Source organism: Thrips palmi, unplaced genomic scaffold (genome assembly GCF_012932325.1).
Source record: "Thrips palmi isolate BJ-2018 unplaced genomic scaffold, TpBJ-2018v1 HiC_scaffold_19, whole genome shotgun sequence".
Classification (NCBI taxonomy): domain Eukaryota; kingdom Metazoa; phylum Arthropoda; class Insecta; order Thysanoptera; family Thripidae; genus Thrips; species Thrips palmi.
This window is the reverse complement of record NW_023144628.1, coordinates 4,382,139-4,406,155: the sequence shown is the minus strand read 5'-3', so window position 1 is coordinate 4,406,155 and position 24,017 is coordinate 4,382,139. Positions and strand designations below refer to the sequence as shown.

Here is a 24,017-nt window from a genome sequence, read left to right as displayed (position 1 = left end):
GAACGTGTGTGTGTGTGTGTGTGTGTGTGTGTGTGTGTGTGTGTGTGAGCGTGAGATTGTGAATGTGCGTGTGTGTGTGCGTGCGTGCGCGTAGGCTGCACCGCTTGAGCCTATGCATGTGCTTTGCAGGCCTGGTCGTTAATTGTAATCTTGGCGCCGTGCTGCCGTGCGACCACCACCAGGGCGTCTCTTTCTGTCTCTTTCTATCTCTGCCCTCTGGCCTGCTCTCCACGGCCCGCGCCTTCACCGCCCTCCGTATCTTTATACTCTCCATGTTGCAAGCAGCAAGCAAGCCCGCTCCGGGGAGCCGTAGGCAAGGCCAGGCAAGGCCGTAGGCGGCGCCGTCTTTGGGGCGAGCGAGCGTCGCGCTGTCTCTCTCGCACTCGCGGCGCGTCCCGCAAGGGTGCGAGAGAGACAGCACCATCGGCCCGCAGGCTGGCTGCTTATCGAGGCCGGCCATTGGCTGCGCGCCGGCGGCGCTGGCTTGCTGGAGTGGCTGCACTCCGCACTGCATAGTCGCGGCAGTGGTACGTCGCCGGCCGGGCTCTCTGCTCTGTGTCCGTCTTTGGCGGTCTTTGGCGGCGCTGCTGCTTTCTTGCTGTTTTTGTTTTTGTCCGGAGCTGGAGCAAGCTGGAGTGGACGGGGACGCGGCCAATGGCTTGCTGCGCGGCGCGGGACGGCCAGAGCCGGCCAGAGAGCGATGCACGTTGTGTGCGTGAATACGGCGAATGCGAGGCCGGACAGCCAGCTCACATAGAAACAGAAGCGTGAAGTTATTGTGGTCGATCTGTCCAAGTATTGAGTGTTTTCGTCTGTGTTTTTTTTTGTGGATTTTGTTTGTAGTTGTGGCGCCGCGCGGCCCGGCCTGATGGTCGCGGCGGCCGTATGAGCCTCGTAGTGCCTTCCCCTCCCCCGCCCCCTCCACCCGCATCGCCACGGCCGCCGTCATCGAGTTAGTCGTTAGCCTCAGCGTTCCTCAACTTTTATCGAGTTCCCCGGTCCAAATGGTCAGAGCGAGGTAGGCAAGTGGGGCCCGGCCGAGCAGGCCGAGCCTGGCGGACGGCAGGACGGCGACGCACTAAAATACGTTTCCGAAATAAATTAGTGTGGCCCGCCGGCCGAGTTCGAGTGGCGCGGTTCCCGTCTCTCTCGCTCCCATGCGGGACGTTGGGGGGCTGCGTCCGGGACGCCCCGAGCACTGACCCCTGCCGCACGCGTTGCCCGCGGAAGGGGGTGGGGGTGGGGCGGATCCCCCCCCCCCGGCACACAAATGGGCGCGCTGTCTACAAGTTTGAGTCGGATGCTCCCTCAGACAAATCGTGAGGCCGTGTTGTGTGGGACACCCTGATAACAGCCAGAGATATGACGGAGTCGGGTTCGGGCCTCCCCGGGGGCGGGGCGGGGCGGGGCGGGGCGGGGCACCTTTTGTCCCGCGTCTGTTCTACCAGGATCAGCTGCTGGCCGGGCCGGCGGGCCGCTCCCCTCCTTAATCACAGCGAGTATCGTGGCGGATAACGGCATCTCAGCGTGACCTGCTCGACCTGCTCCTCGCCCGTCGGTCCGTCTGCCTGTCTGCCCGTCCGCCCGTCCGTCTTTGTGCTGTGCGCGCTGGCCGTCCAAGCCATCCATTCCCGTCTGGCGCGTCTGGCGCGTCTAGCGCGTCTAGCGCCTGCGGGTCGGCGGGTAGGCAACGCGCCTCGCAGGCGTGCGGCCGCACGGCCCGCTTCGCAGGCGGGAAGGCGACCCAGCCATCCAAGCCGCCGTTGGCTTGGCTGCTGCACTCGGGGCACTTCGGCCAGCACGCCATGCAGGCCGCCATCCGGGCCATCCGCGCCCTGGTCGTGGCCAGTGGCGTGCGCAGGGGGGGGGGGGGGGGGGGTCAGGGGGGTCATGACCCCCCCCTTTGGCCACTAGACAGCCGCCTGGAAGGTAGGCAAATTGCGTCACTTTCCCCCTGTAAGTAGGCAAAAAGCGTGGCCTGACCCCCCCCTTTCTAAATTTCTGCGCACGCCACTGGTCGTGGCCGCGCTGCCGGATGACAATCGAAATGTGTGTCGCCGTCGCCGTCCCCTTTGTTGGCGCTCTTTGTCGCCACATCGGGAAGGTCCCGGTGATTTAGCAGCGCGCCCTCAAGGACGCCGCGTGCCAGGGCGCCAGGGCTTCCAGTGCGGGCGGCACGGCGACACTTGGAAACTGTTGGCGCTGCAGCGCTGCGACGTGGTGGCGGCGGCCGAGCCGGACGGTGTAGGGGGCTGCACGTAAAACCCCAGGGCAGGCTCGGCCGGGCCCAGGCCCCGCGGGACGGCGAGTGGATGAGGTGTTAATCAGCCAATCAGGTGCCTCCCCTGGCTCTGCCCCGCCGCGCCCCGCCGCGCCCCTCTCGCTGATTGGCTGATTGCCCCACTCTTGGGACGCTCTTCACTCCATGCCGACCCTCTTCATGTTGGCCCCAGCGTGCCCGGCAGCCCGGCAGGGAGGAGGGTGTCGGGCCGTCTGAGGCCCTCCCCCACCCCCTCTTCCTCCTTTCACGTGTCAAGTGCTGATCGGTTTGCTTTCCCCGTCCAAACAAAATGCCTATGCTCCTCCCTCACTTACTCTGTCGCCGGCCCCTCCTCCTCTTTCACCTCGCCTCCTCACTCCACCTCCACTGATTGCAGCCCTCAAGTCCGGCACGCTTCCCCCCCCTCTCTCTCTCTCTCTTTTCCAGTTTTGCTGCCGCTGCACGCGGTGTCGTAGATTGCTTCCCGGATTTTCAGTCTGGAGACGGAGGAGGCGGGGCGGCTGGGCGCAGCGCAGCGCGCGCCTCCTAGAACGACCCTCTTTGTTCTGGCCGGGCCGCCGAGGCCGCCGAGGCCCTGTGAGTTGTGGCAGTGCAGTGGCGGCGCGGAGAGGGCCCTCATTGATGTACGGACCCCCGCGGGGCCTGGGAGGGGACGGCATTATTTTTGTTTGATAGGCGTCTGTTGTTTCTGGTGGCGGCGGCTTGGTTTGTCGTGCTGTCTGTTTTCTCTCTCTCGCCGACGCTCCCGACCGGGCACTTCGACACTGGCAGTTTTGTCGAGTCCGGGCCCGCCACTGGCAGACCAACGATGATGAACCAAACCGAGGACGGGTCACTGGGGATGCCTCTCCTCCCCGCCCCTCCCCCACACTGGGCCCCACACTGGGCCCCACGGGGGGCAGGTGATGAGGAAAGGCGCAGAGGTCAGTCCAGTCATTGTGCCCCCACGTGCGATGGACAAGTCCGTGGGCAGCATCCACAAGCCCCTCAGCCCCGCCCCCACCGCCCCGCCCCGCCCCGCCCCGCCCCGCCCGGACGGGCCCCGGCCTCACCGGCTACCACACGAGAGGAAAAACCAAACCCACCCTTTCTCGGCGGGCGGGGCGTGCCTCGTCGGCCGAACGGACTTGATTCGCTGCTGATAATGCATCAAATCGGGGTTTTGTTCCGATTTTAAATTGTTCAGGTTTCCCTGAATCGTCATCAACGCTGGCTGCCGCGGATTGGGGCCTGACTTCGTAGGCCGTGCACTGTCGACCCACTCCGAAGCGCTGCGACTGCATTGCATCCCAGTCGTCCCAGTTAGGGCATAAATCTGGCTCGGCCGCCCCGCCCCGCCCCGCCGTCGTCTCGACGTGTCTATACGGCCGAGCGCCGCATTAACAGTCCCGATCGAATTAGAATTTTCATTTACATTGTCATCGCTTCCAAACGCCTCTCCTGCCCTCCCCCAGAAAAGAGAGAAAGAAAGGAACACGAAGGAAGAAGTATGGCATTGAAGGGTGAGTGGTTCATTGTTTGTTTTTCCTGCAGCCGATGCGGCCCTCCTCGTGACAGGCAGGTACTCGGGGGTAGTTTCGGGCATCGCGTGATCCCTTGGAATCGAGTGGGGGGGGGAGCTCCGCCTCCGAACGCGATGTATGGCGGCGGGCATGTAGAGCGCTTTACTCTATTAATTTCACACTCGATGCCAGATTCTTATCTGGCGGTTTCGCGTTTTGGCGCCAAGGCCGCCGAGGCCGCCGGGCCGTTTAGCGAGGCAGGTGCGCCCCGCGTGTGATTTAAGGCTGTCCTTTGTTTCGCACTTTGTGTCTGCGGGCTCCGTCGCTCTGTCTCTCTCGCTCCTACCATGTCCCAAGGGTGCGAGAGAGACGGAATCGCTTCGCTCGGGTCGTGCTGTATGGCGTGCTGCAAACAAATTCTCCTTTTTTCCCGGTGTACTCGTCGTCGCCATTTTCCGGCTTCGACTGATCCGCCACTACACGCTCCCAACATGAAGCGGAAACGCGACTGACTGCGCGATTAATAACCAGTCGGATTGGATTAGCGGGGCGAGGCTGCCGCCAGCCTGCCACCTTCCAGGGCACCCGGAAAAGAGGGGGCACTCTCACACGCTATGTGTGTGTGTCTAAAATGCTGTGGCATTTTTCACGGCGCCGTGCAATACTGTCATTTTCGTCGTCGCACGCCGAGAGATGTTAATCTAATGAAGGAAATGGACGTTCTCAATCTCGTCGTCTGGCCCCTTTTTCTCTCTCCCATTTTCTTACACTAGGTGGCCTTTGATTTCCGCTGTGGAAAGGGGGAGGGGGAGGGGAGGGGGGCAGAGGGTCGCCGTCGTCGTCGTCCTCGTCGTCTCGCTGGATGGCATTTTAATAAAGTGTTCGGCGCCACCCTTCGTCGACGTTGTGTTTCGGCCGCCGGATCGGCCGCGGCCGGGGCAGTGCAGGTCGGACACGTGGGCCGGTTACGCCGCCGTGTGTGTGTGTGTGTGTGTGTGTGTGTGTGTGTGTGTGTGTGTGTGTGCGTGCGTGTGTGCGGCTTGTACGAGGACGGAATAATTAGAAAAGTATGCGCTTAATTCACAGTGCTCCACCGTGGCTCGCACGCTCGTGGGGAACACGCCGCCAGCCGCCACTGTCGGGAGGGAGGGAGACGGAGAAAGAGAGAGAGTAGCAAGAAGAGGAAAACGAAAAACGAGGAACAGCGAGGGGAACCAACAGACCGGTGATGTCGCGGCGTGAAACTCGAAACTGAAAGACTTAAAGTCGACCGACAGAGAGCAGCGTGAAGCAGGCGGTGCTGGTGGAGGTCAAGTCCCTCCTCCCGGCGGCGCGCTGTTCGAGTGGCGACGACGCGATGCCGCGGTGCCGCGTCGCGCTGCCCAAAGTCGGCCAGCCCTCCCTTCCCTGTTCCCATTCCGCTAATGCTATTCATGCATTTCTCACAGTGCTCCCGCGGCCGGGCCGGCCGGGCCCTCCAGTCCAGGCCGGCCGGGCTGCCGAGGGAAGAAAGCATTACACCGCCAATTATTATTGTTATTATGTTTTGGGGCGTTAACATGTTATACGGCTCCATCCCCTCCCACTCCATTTTAATCCACCGCCTTCCCCGCCCCCCGCCGAGGGTGGGGGTGAAAGGGGAAGCAGGTGGTGAGGTAAAAAGGGGGGAGAGTGGCCGCCAGCGATGTTAGTTGATTCCGAGCCCGACGATTGAGGAATGGAAATCGTTCCAGAATTATTTTTTTAATCATTTTTTTTTTAAATTTGTTCCGCGTCTCTTTGTGAAGTTGCCGAGACGCGTTGAGGTGGCGAGGGTGCTGGCTGGGTTGGCAGGTTCTGGGGTGTGGCGCGCGCGTCCAGGGCGTGCATGTGTGCGTGCGAGTGCCTGCATGTGATTAGCACCCTTCGCCACCTCGACCGCCGCGCTGCGCCGCGCGCCACGCCTCGGTGCTGGAGGCCTCGCTGGAGCGCGGGGCGGTGCACCAGGTGCCTCTGGGACTGGTTGACTGGGTTGTTGGCGGCGTGTGGCGGCGGCCCCGAGCCCGGAAGCGCTTGTCCGAGTTTGACTCGTTGCTTCGCAGCTCGCCCTGCTCGCCCTGCTCGACCAGGCCATGATGGCGCTACTACCCGACACGACACTGTACCGCGATACATGTCTGTCGATAAAGTACGCCAAAGTACACAACCAGCCATCAACTGCACTTCCTCTCTCTTTTTTTTATTTCCCGGGGGGTAAAACTTTTTGCTAGCGTCATTTCCGTGGCAAGGAGGCGGAAGGGGGGGGGGGGCAGTGTGAAAGTCTGATTGGGTTGCATGGTGTACTTCTTGGCGTTGTTGATGTTTGTTGTTGTTTTTGAGCAGGTGGGCATTTCCGATCTCCCCTTTCCGCTCACATCAGCCCCACATGCTGCCTTGGGCGCCGCCCGCCATGGCCCGCCATGGGGCGACATTTTGGTCGCTGTGGCGTGTGTGTTTTCTTGGGCCATAATAACCTTTGGTCCGCGGAAATGTCATGTGTGTTGCTGGAGCAGTGGCCTGGAGTCGCAGCGCGCGGCCCCGAGTGTGTGTGTGTGTGTGGCTCCAGTCCGGGCCTGACTCGTGCACGGCGCGTGCCTCACCTTGGCCGTGCCTTGGTCGTGCCCTGGTCGTGCCGCGTGCATTTCGGGCAACTTTTAATAGCAAAGGCAGCAGGGGGATGTCACACGCCGGCGAGGGGCCAGCTCACGCCTCCCACCCCTCCGTCGTCTCCCTCCCTCTCTCTCTCTCTCTCTCTCTCTACCTCTCTCTCCCTCTCTCTCGCTCTCCTCTAGACTTGACCTTGCTCGGGAAACAAGCGCCAATTCCCCTGTTTTCCCAGTGGACCTTTGCGTTTCGCTTTACACAGTAGACTGAGCAATTCCCTGTTGTTACCCCCGAAATGGGGCCATAGCACTAAACGACAGTTTTTTTTTTTAGCCGGACCTGTCTTTTTTTTGTCTTCGTTTAAGCTGGTTAGTTTTTGTTTTTGTTTTTTGTCGACTCGAAGCGATTTCGGAGAAATAGGAGCGGTGGGAGCGCGAACCCCTCGCGTCGGTGGCTCCGCCGAAAACGAAGCCAATAATTGATTCAAATGAGACTCGCGAGAGGCCTTGCCTCCGTTCCCTTACTCGCGTGGCCCACACTTCCTGGCTGGCTGCGTGCCGATGTGACCGAAACCGCCGAAGTCACGTGTATTGTATTGTGCTTCTCGGAGGCCAGGCGATGGCCTCTATGCACTGCAAGGGCTCCATCGGGAGGCGAGCGCTGTCCTGCGGCGGCTAGCCATTGTGGGACGGGGGCACGGCGTACGGGGTCTGGCCGGCTGGCCTTGCCCCTGACGCACGGCCGTGGCTGGCCGTGGCTGGCTGAGGGGAACGAAGGGCCCAACTGCGCTGCTCAGCGCGCATTATATGGGTCAATCCATTTACCGGCGCCGCGCCCCGCCACGCCCCGCCGCGGCCAGGACGGGAGGAGGGCGACAACAGCTTCTGGGCGTTGAGGGGCTGACGCCGTGGGCTGCACCGAGCCGACGATCCTCGCAAACCACACCTAAGAGCCCAAGGCGGCGCGTTTTGCCCGGCCGGGACTCGAACCCGGGCTCGTGTCTCAATCGGGCCGCTATCGCCGGGGCTTTTTCTCGGGCTTTATTCCTTTTTAACACGCCGTTTGAATGCCGTGCCGCGGCGCAGTGAGCCCGAGGCCTGCGGCTGCCTCACGCGGCGATTGCTACTTTCCTTGCCGCTCTCGCTTTCGTTGCTCGACGGCGAGGTGCGGCCGCCAGGGTGAGGCCGCCGCCGCCGCTGGGTAGCAGGCACGGCGCCGACGGCCGCCGACGGGTAGCCGCCGCGCTCGCCGGCACGCTGGCAGCGGTTCAACGCGAGCGCGGCGCCGACACCGCTGGCTGCCATTGGCTGCCATTGGCTGCCATTCAAGTCGAATTAGGAGCTGCATTCGATTTGCGGTCGAGCTGGCCACCGCCCCACCCAGGCCCAGGGCCCCACCCAGGTCACACCCCGTCGTGCTGTGGTGGACGGTGCCGGGGAGGCGCGCCGCTCAAAACAAACGTCCGAAGTGCGCTTTTCTCAAATTTGCCTCGGCGTGTCGCCGCCACTGCGCCGCCGTCGCGCCGCCCGGGTGTCCACTGTTTATCGAGTGCGAAGAGCGGCATTAGGCGCGCGCCGCCGCGGGGAGGGAAGTCCATCGTGATTCATCCGAGTAATGTCCCCCCCCCTTCCCCCGTCCGACTTTCTCGGCCCTTCCTGGTCCTCCGTGAAGCTCATCCGTTTGCGTGTTTTGCATTATGTATGACGCGCGGCAAATGAATTTATGCTTCGCCGTGCCGTGGCTGGCCCGCCCGGCCGCGACGCCCTCCCCGCCCCGGGCAGTGCCAAGGCGGTGCCAGGCAGTGGCGTGCCGAGGCAGTGCACGTCCAGGGCCAGGGCCTCGGCCACGACGCGGCCGGCAAGTGCATCCCACCTCGTCGTCGTCCGAGGTGTCCAGCGCCGAAGTGGGCAGTGAGAATGTTTCTCTACCCTCCCCTAGCGGAATGTGTGATGTCTTGATGGCCGGGCCTGCCCACCGCCTGCCCATCGCCTGCCCGGCCCCTGTCCCGGTGGTGTGGAGGGGCGGCCCCGCGGGGGGCGCTGAGATACTGTGATACGGTTTGCGCGGGACGCGGTGGCGGGGTGGGGCGGGGCGGGGCGACGTTGCGGCCCGCACGCGAACCTCGCATCGCTCCTAAACATACCGCCGGCCCGTCGCCTCCCAGGTTGTTGTTCTTGTCACTCGGGGCCGCCCTCGCCACGCCCCGCCCCGCCCCGCCGCGCCGCGCCCCGCGCTTGGCCTTTTTGCCGCTCCGCTTGTCCATCACCGGGCTTCTGCCGGGCCGCCGCCGCGCCGCCGCCAGTCCAGAGGCGAGTCGGGAAGGACACTGTGGACAGGGCCGCCCGGGGCAGCCACATGAAGTCTTCGGTTTCCCTCCAACCGGCCGAAATGATCTTTCTCTCTCTTTTTGCCTCGGTTCGGCCGCGCCGAGTGGCGGCAAGCCGTGCAGACACGTTTTGCATTCCATTTCTTTCTCTTTTCTTTCTCTCCCTCTCCTCCGCCTTGCAAAAGAGTGAATTAAGCAAGCAGTCCCGAGAATTAGCCCCGCCGTATTCGCTTTTGTTCCCTTGTCTTTGTAACGCCCGAGCCATGGCGAGGCGGGCCGGGACGGGATGGCTTCGGCCCAGCCGCCTTCCAGGATGCCGTGGAATCCGAGGACCGGGTTCGAACCTCGGCGGCGGCGGCGCCTTTTTGGGGCCGGGTCGGGTCCCGGACACCTGGCCGTGGCCGCTGCTCCAACAGGCGCGTTGGCGTGCGACCCGACACGGCGCGGCGCGCAGCTTGAATCGCTGACAGGGAAGAGTTAGGAAGGGTCGGATTGCTGAATGAAAAATCGCCCGGGACGTACGGGGAGCGTGGCGCGGCGTGGCGGGGCGTGGTGATGGATCACGACAGACATTAGGCGCGTGACGCTCCCACGTTCCGGACCGGGGCAGGACGGGGAAGGGGTTGGAGTGGAAGAACCAGAGGGTAATTAAATTGCCCAGCGCGTGCCTGAGCCACCCTGTGCAGGCCTGTGCCGCCTGGACGACCCCCTCCCCTCCTCCCCCCGCGCCTCCTCTCCTTTCCGCCTTGAAAATGCACCTCGCGATGTGCATGTGACACGAATTTTATTAATGGTGCGAGGGATTAATATATAGGGTGAGCCACCGCCGCCGCCAGCCTTTTACTGCTTCGTTGTTGGTGTTTTTCTTTTCAAAATAAAATATAAAATCGGCCCGTTTTTTTTTCTTTTTTTCCTTTTGCTTTACGCTTTTTCCGAGGCGTTTTGTGTCGTGACCTTCTAGCCGGTTCTCTTTGACCAAGTTGTCGTGCGTCACGGAAGACGAAGACGCGACGCCGACGACGCCACGCCGCGGGGCCGTTTAAGTATTTTCGTTTTTGTTTCTTTTGTTTTCGTTGATGCGTTGACGCTCGCAGTCGCATCCACCTGCATCCAAGTGGCAGGCGGGGTGTCGCGCCACTAATTAATACCATTCATTCCGAACGCTCGCCTGCTGCTGTTTGTCACAAGCTCTCTTTCTCTCTCGCTCCGCCAATCCGGCCCCGCGGCCTCGCACTCGCACTGGCTCAATCGCGCGCGAACTGTCCGTCTCTTTTTCCGCTCCTTCCACTTTCTTTTTAGCAGATACCTTTTCTTAAAAACATGCCTAAAACTTCAAGGCTGACTCAAAAATGCCGTTTAACTGACAAAAAAAGATTTTCGGCGATGTTTAAATCCTCTGTTGTCTGTTGTGACCCAAGCGGAAGTGACCCGCTCGCCTTTTGTTCTTCTTCTCGCCTCCGCTGAAATAGTCGATACCTCGCCACCGAGGCACCCAATTATTTCTAGGGTTTCAAGACAAAAACTTTGGGGTTAGGGCCTAGTTCATCGTTTTTAATTTCAAGGAAAAATGGGTGCTTTCTTTAGGCGGTTTTAGGCTCTTTAGCACGGTGGCGGGAAGCAGCGGGTTGAGCGCGCTCTAGTGGCGGGACGGTGCACTAGGGGTCTGGCGGGAACGCCGCGCCGAGCGGTTGGGTTCGTCCGTTGGCTGCCGTTGGCGCGCTCGCTGCCCTGTGTTGTGCCGCCGTGTGGAGCCCGCCGCGAGTGTCGAGTGTAGTGACGGTGCCGTTTGACCGCGTGTGTTTGTGTCTTTGTGCGTCGGTGAGGCCTCGGGCCGACTTTACGACGGCTCTCGTTCAGACAGCCGCGTATGATTGGCTGCCTTGGCTGCGCGGTTTCTGCTTGGAGCGCCGCTTATTCGAATCGAAGCCGCTTCCAAGTGGTCGCGAAGCAGGTCTGTGGCGTCCCGCGCATCGCAGGCCGGCCGGAGGGCGGAGGCTGCGTCGGAACAACCCATCAAGTCATTATCAGCGTGTGTGTTTGTGTGTGCCAGACGGCACGAAAAGGATATCATCGTCGGCGGCGTTTATCACCGTTATCAGGTGCAAGGAGCAGCAGCGGCAGCAGCACCGGGACCGCCCGCCAAAGTTGGCGTGCCCTCGTCTTCGTCCTCCTCTTCGTCTGCCGCCGGTAGTATGGTCTCATGTACTGATTCCGAGAGTCATTTTCGTCGCTCTGTCTCTGTCGCACTCATGGGGCGTCCAGTGTTGGTGCGTGAGAGACACAGCGTCAAAAACGACTCTCGGAATCAGTCCGCAGTGTGACGTCCCCCTGCTCGCAGTCCCCCGTAACCAGCCCAGCCCGTTCCAGCCCTTGCTGACCTCCCCTAACCCCGCACCCAGAAAAAGGGTGTCTTGAATCGAGTCGGGCTGGCCTTGAAACAAGGCTAACTGGGCCTTGATTGCTTCAAGGCCAGAAAAGACTTGAATCAAGTCAGATATTGCCTTGTTCCGTCTTGTCGTGGGTAAAGTCATTTCGGACTTAAAACAAGTCCATGAGTAGTCTTTAATGGCCTTGTTCCGTTTGGGCTTGTTTGGCGCCTTTGGCACCGCCCGACCCGACGTGGTTCCGGCAGCTGCCGCAAGAGTGCGCTGCGCGCGTTGCGCTGCCGTCCGCTCGCGGGGCCAGTCCCGGTCGCCAGTTAGGCTAGTTCGGGAGCAGGCCCCCATTAAATCGCTGGTGTGAGTGATGATAGGTAGCAACTTTCAATCGAGCAGTTGTCCCCTTTTCATATGTCGCGTCCCGTGACGCCGTCGCCACTGCGCCATGGCACAGTGTCGTGACGGGTCGGAGGAGGCCGGGCGCGAACCAAGGTTGCGGACGGGAGACAGTAGTTAACCGGAAAATTTTTCGTCGGTCGACGGGGATCGAACTTCGGCTCGGTAGGGTGCAGTGACGCACCGGCATTGCCGTTGGCATTGCCACCGCGGGTTACACCGAAATCCACCCCACCACTGTTTGATCAAACCTGAACAGTAAGGAAATCAACTTCGCAAACTGCACGATCTTGCGGAATCCCTGTTTTCCTACCCTTTTCTCGTTCCTTTGTTTCTGTTTCTGAGGGTGGCTCACTCATCCCTGGTGCACCTTGCCTGGGTCGGCGCTTGCTCTGGCAAGCCTTTTGGGACTGTGGCGACTCCTCTGGTGTAAAGGTCATGCGTGCGTGGCTCCAGTTGAGCCTCCAAACTTCCAGTGGGCCTCTAGCCAGCTTCTTGTCGACTAAGAAGTCGTACTTGCTCGTCTGCGCCTAGCGAGTTCCCCAATGAGGTTAAGTCTAGCGAGGTCAAGCGAAATGCCAGAAGGCCGCTTCCGAGCACCGTCTCCGATGAACCTCCTAGCCAGCCCCACTGAGTTTGTACGCGGGCGCGGGCACTTGCGAGATGTCCTGGGGTATTTGTGATCCACTCCCAGAAACAAAAACAACGGAACGAGGAAAGGATAGGAAACCAAGGATTTTGCGAGAGCGTGTTGGTTGCCAAGTTGATTTCGTTTCTGTTCGGGTTTTGCCAAACGAAAGGGACCGGGGGGATTTTTTTATTGTCTCCGCTCGGTGAGACAAATCGCAGGTGGCTATTTGACGCGGCGGCGCCCTGGCGGGGCTGGCGGGCTGGCGGCTCGCTGACCGTGATAGATAGGGAGTCGCATTACGTCGTGTCGCCGGACAGGGCCCCGCCCCCCGGCCCCACCGTGGGCCTTATCTCTGAAGCGAATGTAGTGTGACTGTGGGGGCGATGGGCCACGAGCAGCCATCCCTCTTCTTCGCCTCGGCGACGTCTCATTTTCATTTCGCCGGAGCGAGAAAGAAGAAGACGCCTGAAGAAGCTGACACGCGGAGGGCCGGCCAGGCCGAGGGGCAGACAGCACAGCACGGCGCGGCACGGCGCGGCACCGCGCGCGGGTACTTGTTAGGGAAGGAGTACCGTAAAGAAACAAGTTGCGATGGAATTCATAGCGGCCGAGTGGGCCGTGGTGGCGGTGGTGGTCTTGGGGCGCGGCGCGGCGTGGGGCTCAGCAGTGCCCCCCGCCCCGCCCCGCCGTCCACACCCACGCCGAGCGCGCCGAGTCCAAACACGGACCTGCATTATTTATAAGGCCAGGAATCTGAATAAGCTCTTCTTAAGCTTCTTCTTGTGGTTGCCACACGGCTGCCACCGCCGCGCCTCAACTTTCACCTGGTGCAAGGCGGGGCGGGGCGCCAGGGATACTGCACGCCACTGACGGGGCGGGGCGGGTACTCTTCCTGCACAATAAAGCCGCCAAGCGATTTTAGTCCTTTTTTTCCGCGTGGTGGACTTGTGTCGACGACGGCTGACTCTAATAATGGCCATGTCTGCTGAAACGCTATCCTTTCACCCCTCTGTCTGTGTTGCAGGAGATCGCCGCGGTGCTCATCGCCTTCGAGCGGCACGCCGACTGGCAGTCCAAGGAGGTCAAGATCAGGTTCGTGTCGACCCGGTATTCACTCGGGCGCGCTGTGGGTGCGCTGGGTGTGTACACAGTGTAACGGCGCACCCCCTTCTCGTTAACCGCCACCGGGGCCCGCCGGGGCCCAGCCCACCACCCCCGCATCCGTAGTGCAGCTCGTCTAGCCACTGATAGCATCAGCACCTTCGCGCGGCCCGGGCTCAATCTGCAGGTAGCCAGTAAAAAGGGCCGAGTTAGGGCGGGAAGAAAGGGCACGGCCCGGCACGGCCCGGGACCTAAAGGGAAAGGGACGCCTCGCGCGTCACCTAATGTATGGACGGCGCGGCACGGCACGGCCCCTTGCGCCCTCTGGTGTGTGTAATTAGAAGCGAGATGTACGGCGTGCCTTACGGTGTGCCGACCAGCCCTGCCAGCCCCAGCTGTGTGGCGCGGTGTTCCGCCAGGACCGGGGCACGGAGGACGAGGACGCGCAGCTCGGCTTCGGTGCACGACCCCGCGTCACTGCCCAGCACGCCGAGTCAGCCCTCTCCGACTAGAGAAGTCGGCTGGCCTCCGTCGCCGTGGCCGTCGCCTTGCTCCCGGAGCGAATATCGGACGAATCTGGAGCGCCTTTGGCCCCGGAGGCTCCGTCCCGTCCGTCCCCGACTAGGCCTCCATGATCGATGGTGCGTTGTCCGAGACGCGGAGGGCGGTGGGGTGCCGGCGGGGCCGGGACCGGGCCAGGTGCAGCAGGCCGCTGTCAAGCTAGCAGTGGAGCGGCGCCGCCAAGTCGCCGAGGCTCCACACTGGCCGGCCTCTCCGGTCGGCCTCCACGATGACAAGTCTCATTGCTGCGAGCTGCTACGGCGACTCGGTGGACTTTGTCACGGGCTGTGGCCACGGCCCGGCCGGCGCCCGGCCTGGACTTCCCCGGACTGGCCGGGACGGGACGGGACAGCCGGTTGCCCGGCCGCCTCGCCTCGCCACGCCCGGCCATTGTACGCCGTAATATATACGGGTCGTCAGTATTGTTGCGTATAATTTGTGAGGTCGAGAGCGTCTCCCAGCGCGGCGCTGCGCGGGGCTTGGCGGACACCCCCAGCCCGTTCCGGGGCGGGGGAGGGGAAGGGCGGCGGGGCGGGGCGGGGGGCGCTTCTTCACTGGGGCGCGTCGCGCCGCGCAGCCGAGCGGAGGGATTTCCGCGAAACTAACTGCCACTACACTGCCGCGCTGCGTGCTGTTTGGCGCGGCCCACCAAGTACCAAGTAGTGCGCCATCCCCTCCAGTGTACACTCCAGTGTGCGGTCCGCAGGGCGCGCGCTTGCCGAGCCCCTATTGTGGTGCGGCGCGGACCGTCGTCGGGGGCGTCGCGGTCGGCTGGACAGCCGAAGTCGCGGCCCTGCATGTGTGTGTGCGTGTGTTTAAGGAGGGCTGCAAAGGCTTGTTTGACGGCGGATTCGTCAAAATTGAAGGGACTGTGTGCTTTGGGTGCTTTGGGGACTGCGGCGGGGAAGGGCGGGGAAGGCCCATGCTGTCCATGCTGGCGGTGCCTTTTCGCTCAGGCCGTGACGTGCCGGCCGCCGGCCGACGCACGTATATCGAGGTGAGGGTCGCCGGCGTGCAAGTCAGTGTAGGCGGCACGGCCTTTCGTCGCTCCGTCTCTCTCGCACCCCCGCGGGCCGCGCCTTGAGTGCGAGAGAGACGGAGGGTCCGAGCCGGAGGGCAGCGGCGCTGTGATTCGCGGAATGGGATTCCAAGGGGCCGAGGGGAGGGGAGGGGCGTCTCGAATTTGGTTGTGGAGATGGGTTCGGCCTTCGGGGCGCTGCCGCTGCCGGCCGTGCTGGCGGTGCTGGCTGCCGCGAGATGTCGCGACCCAGTGCCTCCGCGACGCCGTCCCCGTTTGCCTATCAGCGACCCGAGGCTCAAGGCCAGCAAGTCGCTCTGACTTGGCATGGGTGCGAGAGAGACAGATGGCTGACGTTGATGCTATTGTTGCAGGCCCAAGAGCGGCTCCATGCTGCTGTACTCCCGCAAGAAGGTGCGCTACCGCCGCGACGGCTACTGCTGGAAGAAACGCAAGGACGGCAAGACGACCCGCGAGGACCACATGAAGCTCAAGGTCCAGGGCACCGAGGTAAGCTTCACGCCTCGTCGCCGGCGTCGCGTCGAGCTTGATGACCCCCTTGGGGGAAGAGGGCGGCCCTGACTGCTTCTTGTTTTTACAGTGCATCTACGGCTGCTACGTGCACTCCGCCATCCTGCCCACGTTCCACCGACGCTGCTACTGGCTGCTGCAGGTGAGCCACGGACCGCCACGGGCCGGGAAGGGCGTTTTGCTTTGTCGCCGTCGACGAGGGCGCTTCGTGTGCCGTCGGTCCGTTAGGCGTGGCGTGGCGTGCGCCGAGCGTGTCGAGACAGAACAGCGACGCCAAACTTTTTCATAATTGAGCAACCCGTATACAAACATGGACGAGCCAAGTTCCGCACCGCACACCCTAATAATCCGGCCCTTCGTCCTTCAGCGCCCCCCACCCCCACCCCCCCACCCCCACCCCCAGGCCGCGCCACGCCGCGCCGCGCTCCCCAGAGCCATATCTCTGTGAATTTTGTCGCCGGGCCAGTCTAATAATTATGAGAATGTTTGTCACTTTGCTCCCGGGAACCGTACTGTGCGCTGCGTCGTCATCCCTCGAAACAAAAGTTTGCTTCCTCCGCGGGGGCGAGGCGTGGCGGGGCGGGGCGGGGCGGGCCCAGTCCAAGACACGGCCCATGGGCCCCATGGGTCAGGTTGGGGCGGGACTGAACGGGGCTCGCTCGGAGGCGAAGAAGGAGAGCCGCTAAAGGGCATGCAGCGAGTGACCTGCTTGGGTCTGACGGCCAGGGTCTGACGGCGAGGGTCTGGCCCCACGCACCGGCGCGCGGCCTGCAGCGGGATGACGTCGACGAAGACGAAGGAGGAGGGGAGGGGGTTGTGTGATAGGCGCCCATTCGGCACCTGTGCCCTAGTTAGTGGCCTTCGCGTTTGGGGTTCGGGGGTTGAGGGTCGTCGCCTCGTCGCCGCGTGAAACAGTCCGGGTAATGACGGTTAGGGTGAGGCTAGTTTCGGCACACCGCCCTACACCGCCGAGAAGAAGCTTGCCGCGCGGGTGACCGCGCGCTCGCTCCCATTCCTGTTTCGAGGTTTTTTTTTCAAAAAATACATGGTTTTAATTTTATTGCCATTAATTCTTGCTTGCTATCGCAGAACCCGGACATCGTGCTGGTGCACTACCTGAACGTGCCGTACCCGGACGACAACAAGATGGTGTCCATCTCGCCCAGCCTGGCGCTGTGGGGTGACAAGAAAGAGTGGACGAAGGAGGAGCTGGTCTCGCAGCTGAAACCCATGTGTGAGTCCCTGGGCCGTGTGCCCCGAGGAGCCCACCATCGACACACGGCGTCCCACCACCAGATGCATCCCTTTTCCAACTCCTCGACCGGTGTGTCTCATCTCTCCTCTCTATCTCTTCTTCTTCCTCTTATTTTTCTCGTTTTTATTTCACTTATATTACTACTACTACTATCGTTTGGTTCTTTTTTATTTGAATAATTTTTTTTTTAACATTACTGATGCCTCGCATATACATCTATTTTGCTGCATTAAGTATCGTATTTACACAGTCACAGTACCTTATCATCATAGCAGTAAATAACTTCTTACTCGGTCCTCTCGTTTCATTTGTCACGGCTTCGTTTTTGCAAACCACGTAAAAAAAAGCATTAAAAACGCGCCCGACAGCGCCAGGCTCATGTATACCTGACCTAATAAACAAGCCGAGCTAGAAATAAGAAAGAATCCCATTTGTCGGGGCTTGAACGCTGCCGCGTTTCGAATGTGACGGCAAATGAGTGGTTTTTACTCTTCCTATTTCTTTTGCCGGCCATTTTCGGGACGCTGTACCCACTAGCGATACTGTGGTCGCTTTCATTAACCGAGTACTGAGTAGTGAGCTTGTCTAATTATTTAGAAAATGAGTTCCCAGTCGGCCGGCTTGACAGTTGCAAAGTTGTGGAGCGTTTCTGTCCGCCCGACCGTCCGATGGCCATTTGGCAACGTGCCCGTCCACTCGAGTTGACTGGGTACAGTGTGTGTCGGAAGTGCCTGTCCGAATGCTTGAATATCGCCACACTGCTTAAAAAAAACAGTATTGGAATTCTTTTAACGTTTTATCGGGTATGAAACCTTCATTTTTCCGTTGTGAGCTTCATTCTGATTCGTTGAAGTAATTTAAAGTAAACCGACTTAGAACTAACTGACACTCTCCTAGCGCAATGTATTTACCACCTTTTATATTTTTTTGTTCTAATTCTTTTACTTTAGTTTAATTGCCATTGTAAAACTTTGCGCTTTCCCTCTTCGTCCATCAGATTGGTATGCAGCGGCTGGGTGAGTCCTCGTCCATCTTTGTATAATTGTAATTTTCGGATTCCTTTGATCTACCTTATAACTCAACGTCGAATAATCGAAGAGCTTGAAACATTCTCAAAGCTGGCCAATTCAGTAGATCGAAGCACACAGACACGAATCGGGGCTTTCTTATCTACCTGTCCTTGTTTTCTTTGACTTTCTTTTCCGTCTTTCTCTCTGTCTGAATTTTGTCTCCCTCTCCCGCCGTCCCCTTCTTCCAACCATTTACCTAAAAAACTCAGTCCAATAACAACAGTCTCTCATTCACATCGAAAAACGAAAGGGAAGGAGCCACACTGTGAGGTACAGTACCACCTGCATGTGCACGCACCGAGTACAGTAAACAAGTAAACACGCCGACATGCATGCGGAGTATACCGTGGAGTACACCGCGACATGTAGCCCCGCGTAACGTCTCTCCTTCCACAGCCACCTCCGTCCCGGAAGTTGCTGGCGGCCAGGGCACTCACCCTCTCTGTTTCTCGGTTTGCAGTTTACAGCGAGGATGAGCCGGACCACAACAACGAGCTCGAGATATCGGTGAGTGTCCGAGAACGCGTTTCGAGTTTGGAGGGCGACGACCCGGCCGGTCAGCGCCTGTGAGCCGCGGGGTAGGCAACGCGCCGCGCTGGCGTGTGCGGCGGGCCTGCCTAGCCTCGCCGCTGCAGGCGCGCTCCCCGGCCCGCCGGCCTGGCGGCCTCTTGGCGTGCTTGCCGTGCCCTCGTGTTCCATACTCCGGGCCAGGCACTCCTGCACCCTCCCCTCCCCTTTTCTCAACTAAAAGTCTGAAGAGCGCGTGGCGCCTCCTCAGAAAGTGTCCTGCAAGTCGGTAATGGGAGGGCTTGGCTGCGCTGCCGGCCGTCGAGCCACTCCAAGACCGCAACTCGCTCATCACCGAATGCCCCTTTCCCTCGCAGACGGCCGAGACGGTCGAGTCCATCGTGACGCAGCTGATGGAGCGGCAGCGGGCGGCGCGCTCGGCCGCGCTGGCCAAGCAGCTGGAGTGCGGGTGTCCGGACTCGACCTGCGCCGACGGCAAGACCTGCTCGCACCCCATCCGCCGCATCACGTCGGCCAAGCCGCAGCTCACCACCGTCACCATGGACCGCAGCAACCAGGTAGGCTGGCGTCCGCGGGGCGGCAACGACGCCGTGCTCGAGACGGAGTGTGACTCGCTTGCATTGCGGCGCAGGTGTCGTCCACGACGGGCACGGGCTCGGGGACGCTCATCACCCAGACGCAGAGGCACCACGCGACGCAGCACACGTCTCAGCACACCGCGCAGCACACCGCGCAGCACCAGATCCACCTGTCCGAGACGCACCAGCAGCAGCTGCAGCAGCGCGTCACGGCGGCGGCGCAGCAGCAGCAGCTGCAGCAGCACCACCACCAGGCCGGCCAGCTGGTGCAGCAGGCGCCGCCGCTGGTGCTCAGCCTGTCGCAGATCCAGACGAGCAGCCTGCTGATACTCAACAACGCGGCCAACGGCCAGGCCAACCTGGGCCCGGCCTCCGCGCACCAGCACCAGGTCGCCACCGTCACGTCCTTCGTGCGCAACGTGCCCGGCGTGGCGCACCTTCCCCACCACCCGCACCACCACCACCACCTCAAGCCGCCCAACGCCTCGGCCACGGCCGCGGCCGCCGCCGTGGTGGAGGCCGCGGGGCTGTCGGGCAAGACGGTCGTGTCGGAGGCCTCGTCGCTGCACGCCGTCATGAAGCAGGAGCAGGAGGCCATGGACATGAACACGTGCCGCATGGCGGCCATGACTGCCGTCAGCCAGAGCAGCAGCACCGTCGTCAGCGTCACCAGCCACAACATGGACGTCACCAACGGCAACATCGCAGGTTCGAATCCCGGCACTGCCAGATCGGCTGCTGTATTTTTTTTCTGGTGTTATAACTTCTACATGGTGTTTTATTGTTCTCCAGATTTTGTCATGTATGACAATATTGGATTCAGTCAAGAAACTCAACACCTTCAAGTGGTCAGCAGTGCTACTAATCAGCAAGCAATACATGTTGACAAAGCAATGAGTAGCCCCCCATCTCCCTCAAAGCAAATGGACACCAGATGCAGTCCAGACATGCTTGTCACACATCAGACTTTCTGTGATGATGCAGTAGGCAATGAGAGTTGTGGCAACAAGTCCAGTGGGACTAGTGGGGCCAATAGCAGCAGTGACGGAAGCACCACTGCAGGCTTCTTCGATGCTCTAGAAATGACGCAGGAGGACATTCAACGAACATTGTCTGCTAATATGCCAATGTCTTGTGCATCTGATCAGAGGCTGCATACGTAAGTCTACTGCAGTGTGCTTTTCTAACTCATGGAGTGTAGTATTTCCAACATGGATCGTTGACTCGAGTTCAGCATTAAGGAGATGCGTTGGTTTACTGTTGTTATTCTCACTGTTCCGTTGCAGTCCAATGGATACTGTCCCATCCGTGCAGGAAACTAGTCCAGATGAAATGTCTCCTCACGACTTAAATCCCATGGACTTTATTGAAGGCTGTGAAGTAGTGTCAGGAGCTGCAGATGATGAAGATGTATTTGTTAATCTGGACGCCTTTGACATGCTTGGTGATTTTGTAGATATAGATGGCCTAGATAACACAGCAGAGAATTCATCTCAAAGTTCAAGTTAGTACCCTTCTTTCAATTTTCTTTTTTCCTTAGGTGCAAATACAATAAGTATGTCAGTTAAGGATTAGGCTAGGCTGATCATCCTCCATCTTCCAAGCAGCGAATCAATTAATAAGCTTTTCTCATTTTCAGGAATTATGATAAATTCTGAAAATTCTGAATCCCCTTCAGTAGGATCAATAGAATTAACTCATCAACAACCTCAGTACCAAGAACAAACAACACTTCTTGAAATAAAGCCAGACCATGATGCTGTTCTTAGTCATTTAAAACAAGAAGAGCCTAGCCCTTTAGAAGAAAATCAACAGCAGCAACTGCAACAGTTACAGCCTCAGCAAATTAATGGAAATGTCAATAGCAGTGAAACAAGTCTTCCATCGGTTGAAATTACCGAATACTCGCCTGAATGGGCATATCCTGAAGTGAGCATGCTTCATTTTGCTCATGGTACTGGTACCAAAATAGAGCAGGATATTTATTGTTTAAAATTTATTTTACAGGGTGGTGTAAAGGTGTTGGTCACTGGACCGTGGTATTCATCTTCTCCCTACACAGTTTTATTCGACACGTTCCCTGTGTCCACAACGTTGGTTCAAGATGGTGTGTTACGTTGCTACTGTCCAGGTATGTCTTTCATTTACTTTCGAATCCAATAAATAACTACTGTACTGTCAAACAGAGCCCATACTAATTGGCCTTTTTTATTTTAGCTCATGAAGTTGGATTAGCTACACTTCAAGTTGCTTGCGATGGTCACATTGTTTCAAATTCTGTGATGTTTGAATATAAGGAACCACCCAAGTCTCCTGTAGAGGCTGTTGGCACAGCACTCCAAGATCAGAAGCGTGATACTGCTGACTCCAATTCTTTGCTCAAACTTACCCTACTTCATAGACTGGAGGCAGTAAACCAACGGCTTCACATTAAACAAGAACAAAGTGATCATTGTTCAGACCTGGTGAGTTCTTGCCTCTGATTTGATGCAAATGTTTTTTCCAAAGCTTTGGAAAGTTACTTGACCTTCCCTCCCATTGTGTCTTAGATGGAAAGCGTAGGTGACTTGGAGGAAAGGCTAGTGGCACGATGCAGACGAATGTCCTCCTGTCAGTGGAAGGATGTTGAAATGCCAGTTCTTACAAGCCATCGCAATATGACACTTCTACATCTCGCAGCAGCATTGGGGTATCCTAGGCTCATTTGTGCCCTTATTCATTGGCGAGAGGAAAATTCATCTCCAATATTAGACTTAGAAGTTGATGCATTATCAAAAGATGAAGTTGGTTTCACCCCTTTGGTAAGAAGCATTCTCATAAAACTATCTTCAATAATCTCTTTAAAACGGTTGCAAAGGGCATTTATATTTATTGAACCTTTTACTATTATGATGATATGTGCCCTTACAGATGTGGTCCTGCTCTAAAGGCCATAATGATGCGGCCTTGGCTCTGTACCGATGGAATCACTCTGCATTGGATTTAGTCAACATCTTTAATCAAAGTGCTTTAGATGTTGCAAGATTGTCTGGTTTTACCTCTCTTGCATCGGAAGTTACTAAGTTAAAGAATGAACGTCTCAAAACTAATGCCCTTTCTCCATCAAGCCAATCAAAGTAAGATTTATTTAAATTCATGCAATTAATTTGGACTTTTGTTCCTTTCTTTTTATTTACATGTAATTTTATTTTACCTAGGCTGATTGCTTACCATATCATTCTTCATTTTCTCCTTATATTTGATTGCAGTGATATGCTGTCGCTTCTCTTTCCTCCATCTCCTTCCCCATCATCTGGGCTTTCACCATGCAGCTCAGTTGTTTCAATACCATCATCTGCAGCGTCATCCTCTGCATCTACATGCACCTCTGCTTCAGCTACTGGAACAGATGTTTCACAGGACAGCTTATTGGATACAAACTCATGGGCTTCATTGTCATCATCCAGGTCTCACGATGGGGTTTTCTTAAGACCCTTAGCAACAAGAACTCGAAGTGACGGCCAAAAACTCAAGTAAGAACCACACTTTTCTGAATAAACTTTGTTTTTTCTTTCCAATGAGTCGGAATGAATTAAACATTATAATTTCTCCTGCAGAAATCTAGAGCTCCAAGTAAACATTCCCCCCTCCACATCAGCCATGCTGAATAACTTAGAAGCTGCAACAGGTATATATTTCTTTTTTTGTCAAAACTTATTGAAATTTATTTTAATTTACTCACTTGCCTCTAAATTTATTTCTGCCACAGAGTCAGAACCTGGAGAGATACGACAATCACAATCCCTAAAACGTGGATCTCATCATCTTGTAAAGAGACCATCTGTGGACAGTGGCATCAACCTTGGTTCTGTTCAGTCTGTTCAATCTTCGTGTGACAGTCTCTCATCTCTTAGATCACTTCGAAGCAATCGGTTTAACAGAGACAACTCTCGCATATCAAGGTATCCTATAATTTTGGTTTGGACTTATAATATTTTTTTTTTAGTAAAATAAGTTCAATGTAATGTAAATATATTGATTTCCCTCTTATTAGATTTGACCGCAGTATGTCACTTCCACTAAATTCACCTAAATCAGCAAGTGATTTGTTTGGGTCAAATGGCTGTAATTCACCAGCACGCAAAGGAGACTTCTCTCTATGTGAGTACAAAATAAGTGGATTCTCTTTGAAATATCCTGTGATGACATCTGAGATATAGCTTAATTAAACATATCTCTCTCTCACACTTAATAATTTAATCTTATCTAAGATGGGTGTTCCAAACCATAGTAGTAATTACTTTTTAGGAAAAAGTTTTGTTCCATGTACATAGATATTAAGAGAAACTGTGCTAGTGAATTGTGGTGAGATGTGACCTTCTTCGTGGTGTGTAAGACAAAGCAATGAGTATCATTGTGAAAAATTGTTCGTTTAGTTAATTGTTTTGGCACTTATAGTTTGGTTCTTCATTATTCATAATTGCAATAGCAAAATATATATGTATGTTTTATCTGTTCACCATCACAGCTGTACTTGTCTCGTCATGCGGATGTTTTCTTACCAATTTTAATCAGCTACTGCCAGCTTTTGTCTTTGTGAAAGTACGCCTGTTTGACGCTTGGTGTTTATCCAGGCGAAGTTACATCTGGAGACCGGAGTGACAGTCCCCTAATCGACATAGAAGGAGTTTCGGATGAAGACTCGGAAAGCAGGGAAAGTGTTGTAGGTCAGTCCTGTGCTTTTCATTCAACACTGCTGATCATGTGATTTTTTTCATCCAGTTCTTTTCTTTTTTAATAAAAAAGGGAGTGAGAGAGGAGGAATTTTGGCCAATAATGATTAGAAATGAACTAATCATTCCAAAATTTATCAGTAGTACTTGATATGATAGATATCACATTGATCAAACCAGTGGTGTTTGTGAGGCTTAATTAACACCTGCAATGTAATGTGCATGTGTGTGTCCCCTCCCCCTCCCCCACTAACCCTAATGCGTCTCATTTGTGTGGCACAGTTTTACTGATATGGTATGGCACAATGACATATTTAAAACTTCTTAGACTGTTTATTTAAGGGTGTAATTCGAAAAGTTAGAGACCAATTTTATTTTTAGTGGATTTCCATGATACAAATCTAGATGATTGCATCCTTTTTCTTTTGAATATGTTAACTTTGTGCCATTGAGAACCCTCATGCAAAATACATTAGCACATTGTGGTACTGGTAAATGATTTGTATGTCTATGTTGTTTAGTGCTCT

The 24,017-nt window shown here is 57.2% G+C and overlaps 1 protein-coding gene across 8 annotated transcripts in view; it reads left to right on the top strand.

Moving 5' to 3' along the window:
• The window catches only part of LOC117645671 (calmodulin-binding transcription activator 1), an 89,752-nt gene that overhangs the window by 55,256 nt on the left and 10,479 nt on the right, over window positions 1-24,017 (top strand). For 3 of the 8 annotated variants that reach the window (XR_004587739.1, XM_034385978.1, XM_034385984.1), the window contains exons 3-21: window positions 13,161-13,228; window positions 15,191-15,326; window positions 15,418-15,489; window positions 16,437-16,671; window positions 18,133-18,179; window positions 18,557-18,757; window positions 18,832-19,486; window positions 19,571-19,937; window positions 20,065-20,282; window positions 20,418-20,707; window positions 20,786-20,909; window positions 20,996-21,243; window positions 21,328-21,579; window positions 21,689-21,894; window positions 22,027-22,290; window positions 22,375-22,445; window positions 22,527-22,719; window positions 22,812-22,918; window positions 23,392-23,484. Coding sequence is in view for 7 of the 8 variants with exons in the window: in XM_034385978.1 (XP_034241869.1) it covers window positions 13,161-13,228; window positions 15,191-15,326; window positions 15,418-15,489; window positions 16,437-16,671; window positions 18,133-18,179; window positions 18,557-18,757; window positions 18,832-19,486; window positions 19,571-19,937; window positions 20,065-20,282; window positions 20,418-20,707; window positions 20,786-20,909; window positions 20,996-21,243; window positions 21,328-21,579; window positions 21,689-21,894; window positions 22,027-22,290; window positions 22,375-22,445; window positions 22,527-22,719; window positions 22,812-22,918; window positions 23,392-23,484 (3,847 nt within the window). In the remaining variant the exon portion in view is untranslated. Of the gene's footprint in view, window positions 1-10,472; window positions 10,683-10,759; window positions 10,934-13,160; window positions 13,229-15,190; window positions 15,327-15,417; window positions 15,490-16,436; window positions 16,672-18,132; window positions 18,180-18,556; window positions 18,758-18,831; window positions 19,487-19,570; window positions 19,938-20,064; window positions 20,283-20,417; window positions 20,708-20,785; window positions 20,910-20,995; window positions 21,244-21,327; window positions 21,580-21,688; window positions 21,895-22,026; window positions 22,291-22,374; window positions 22,446-22,526; window positions 22,720-22,811; window positions 22,919-23,391; window positions 23,485-24,017 lie in introns of those variants that run through there. The other 5 variants (XM_034385983.1, XM_034385982.1, XM_034385981.1 and 2 more) reach the window with 5 other exon arrangements.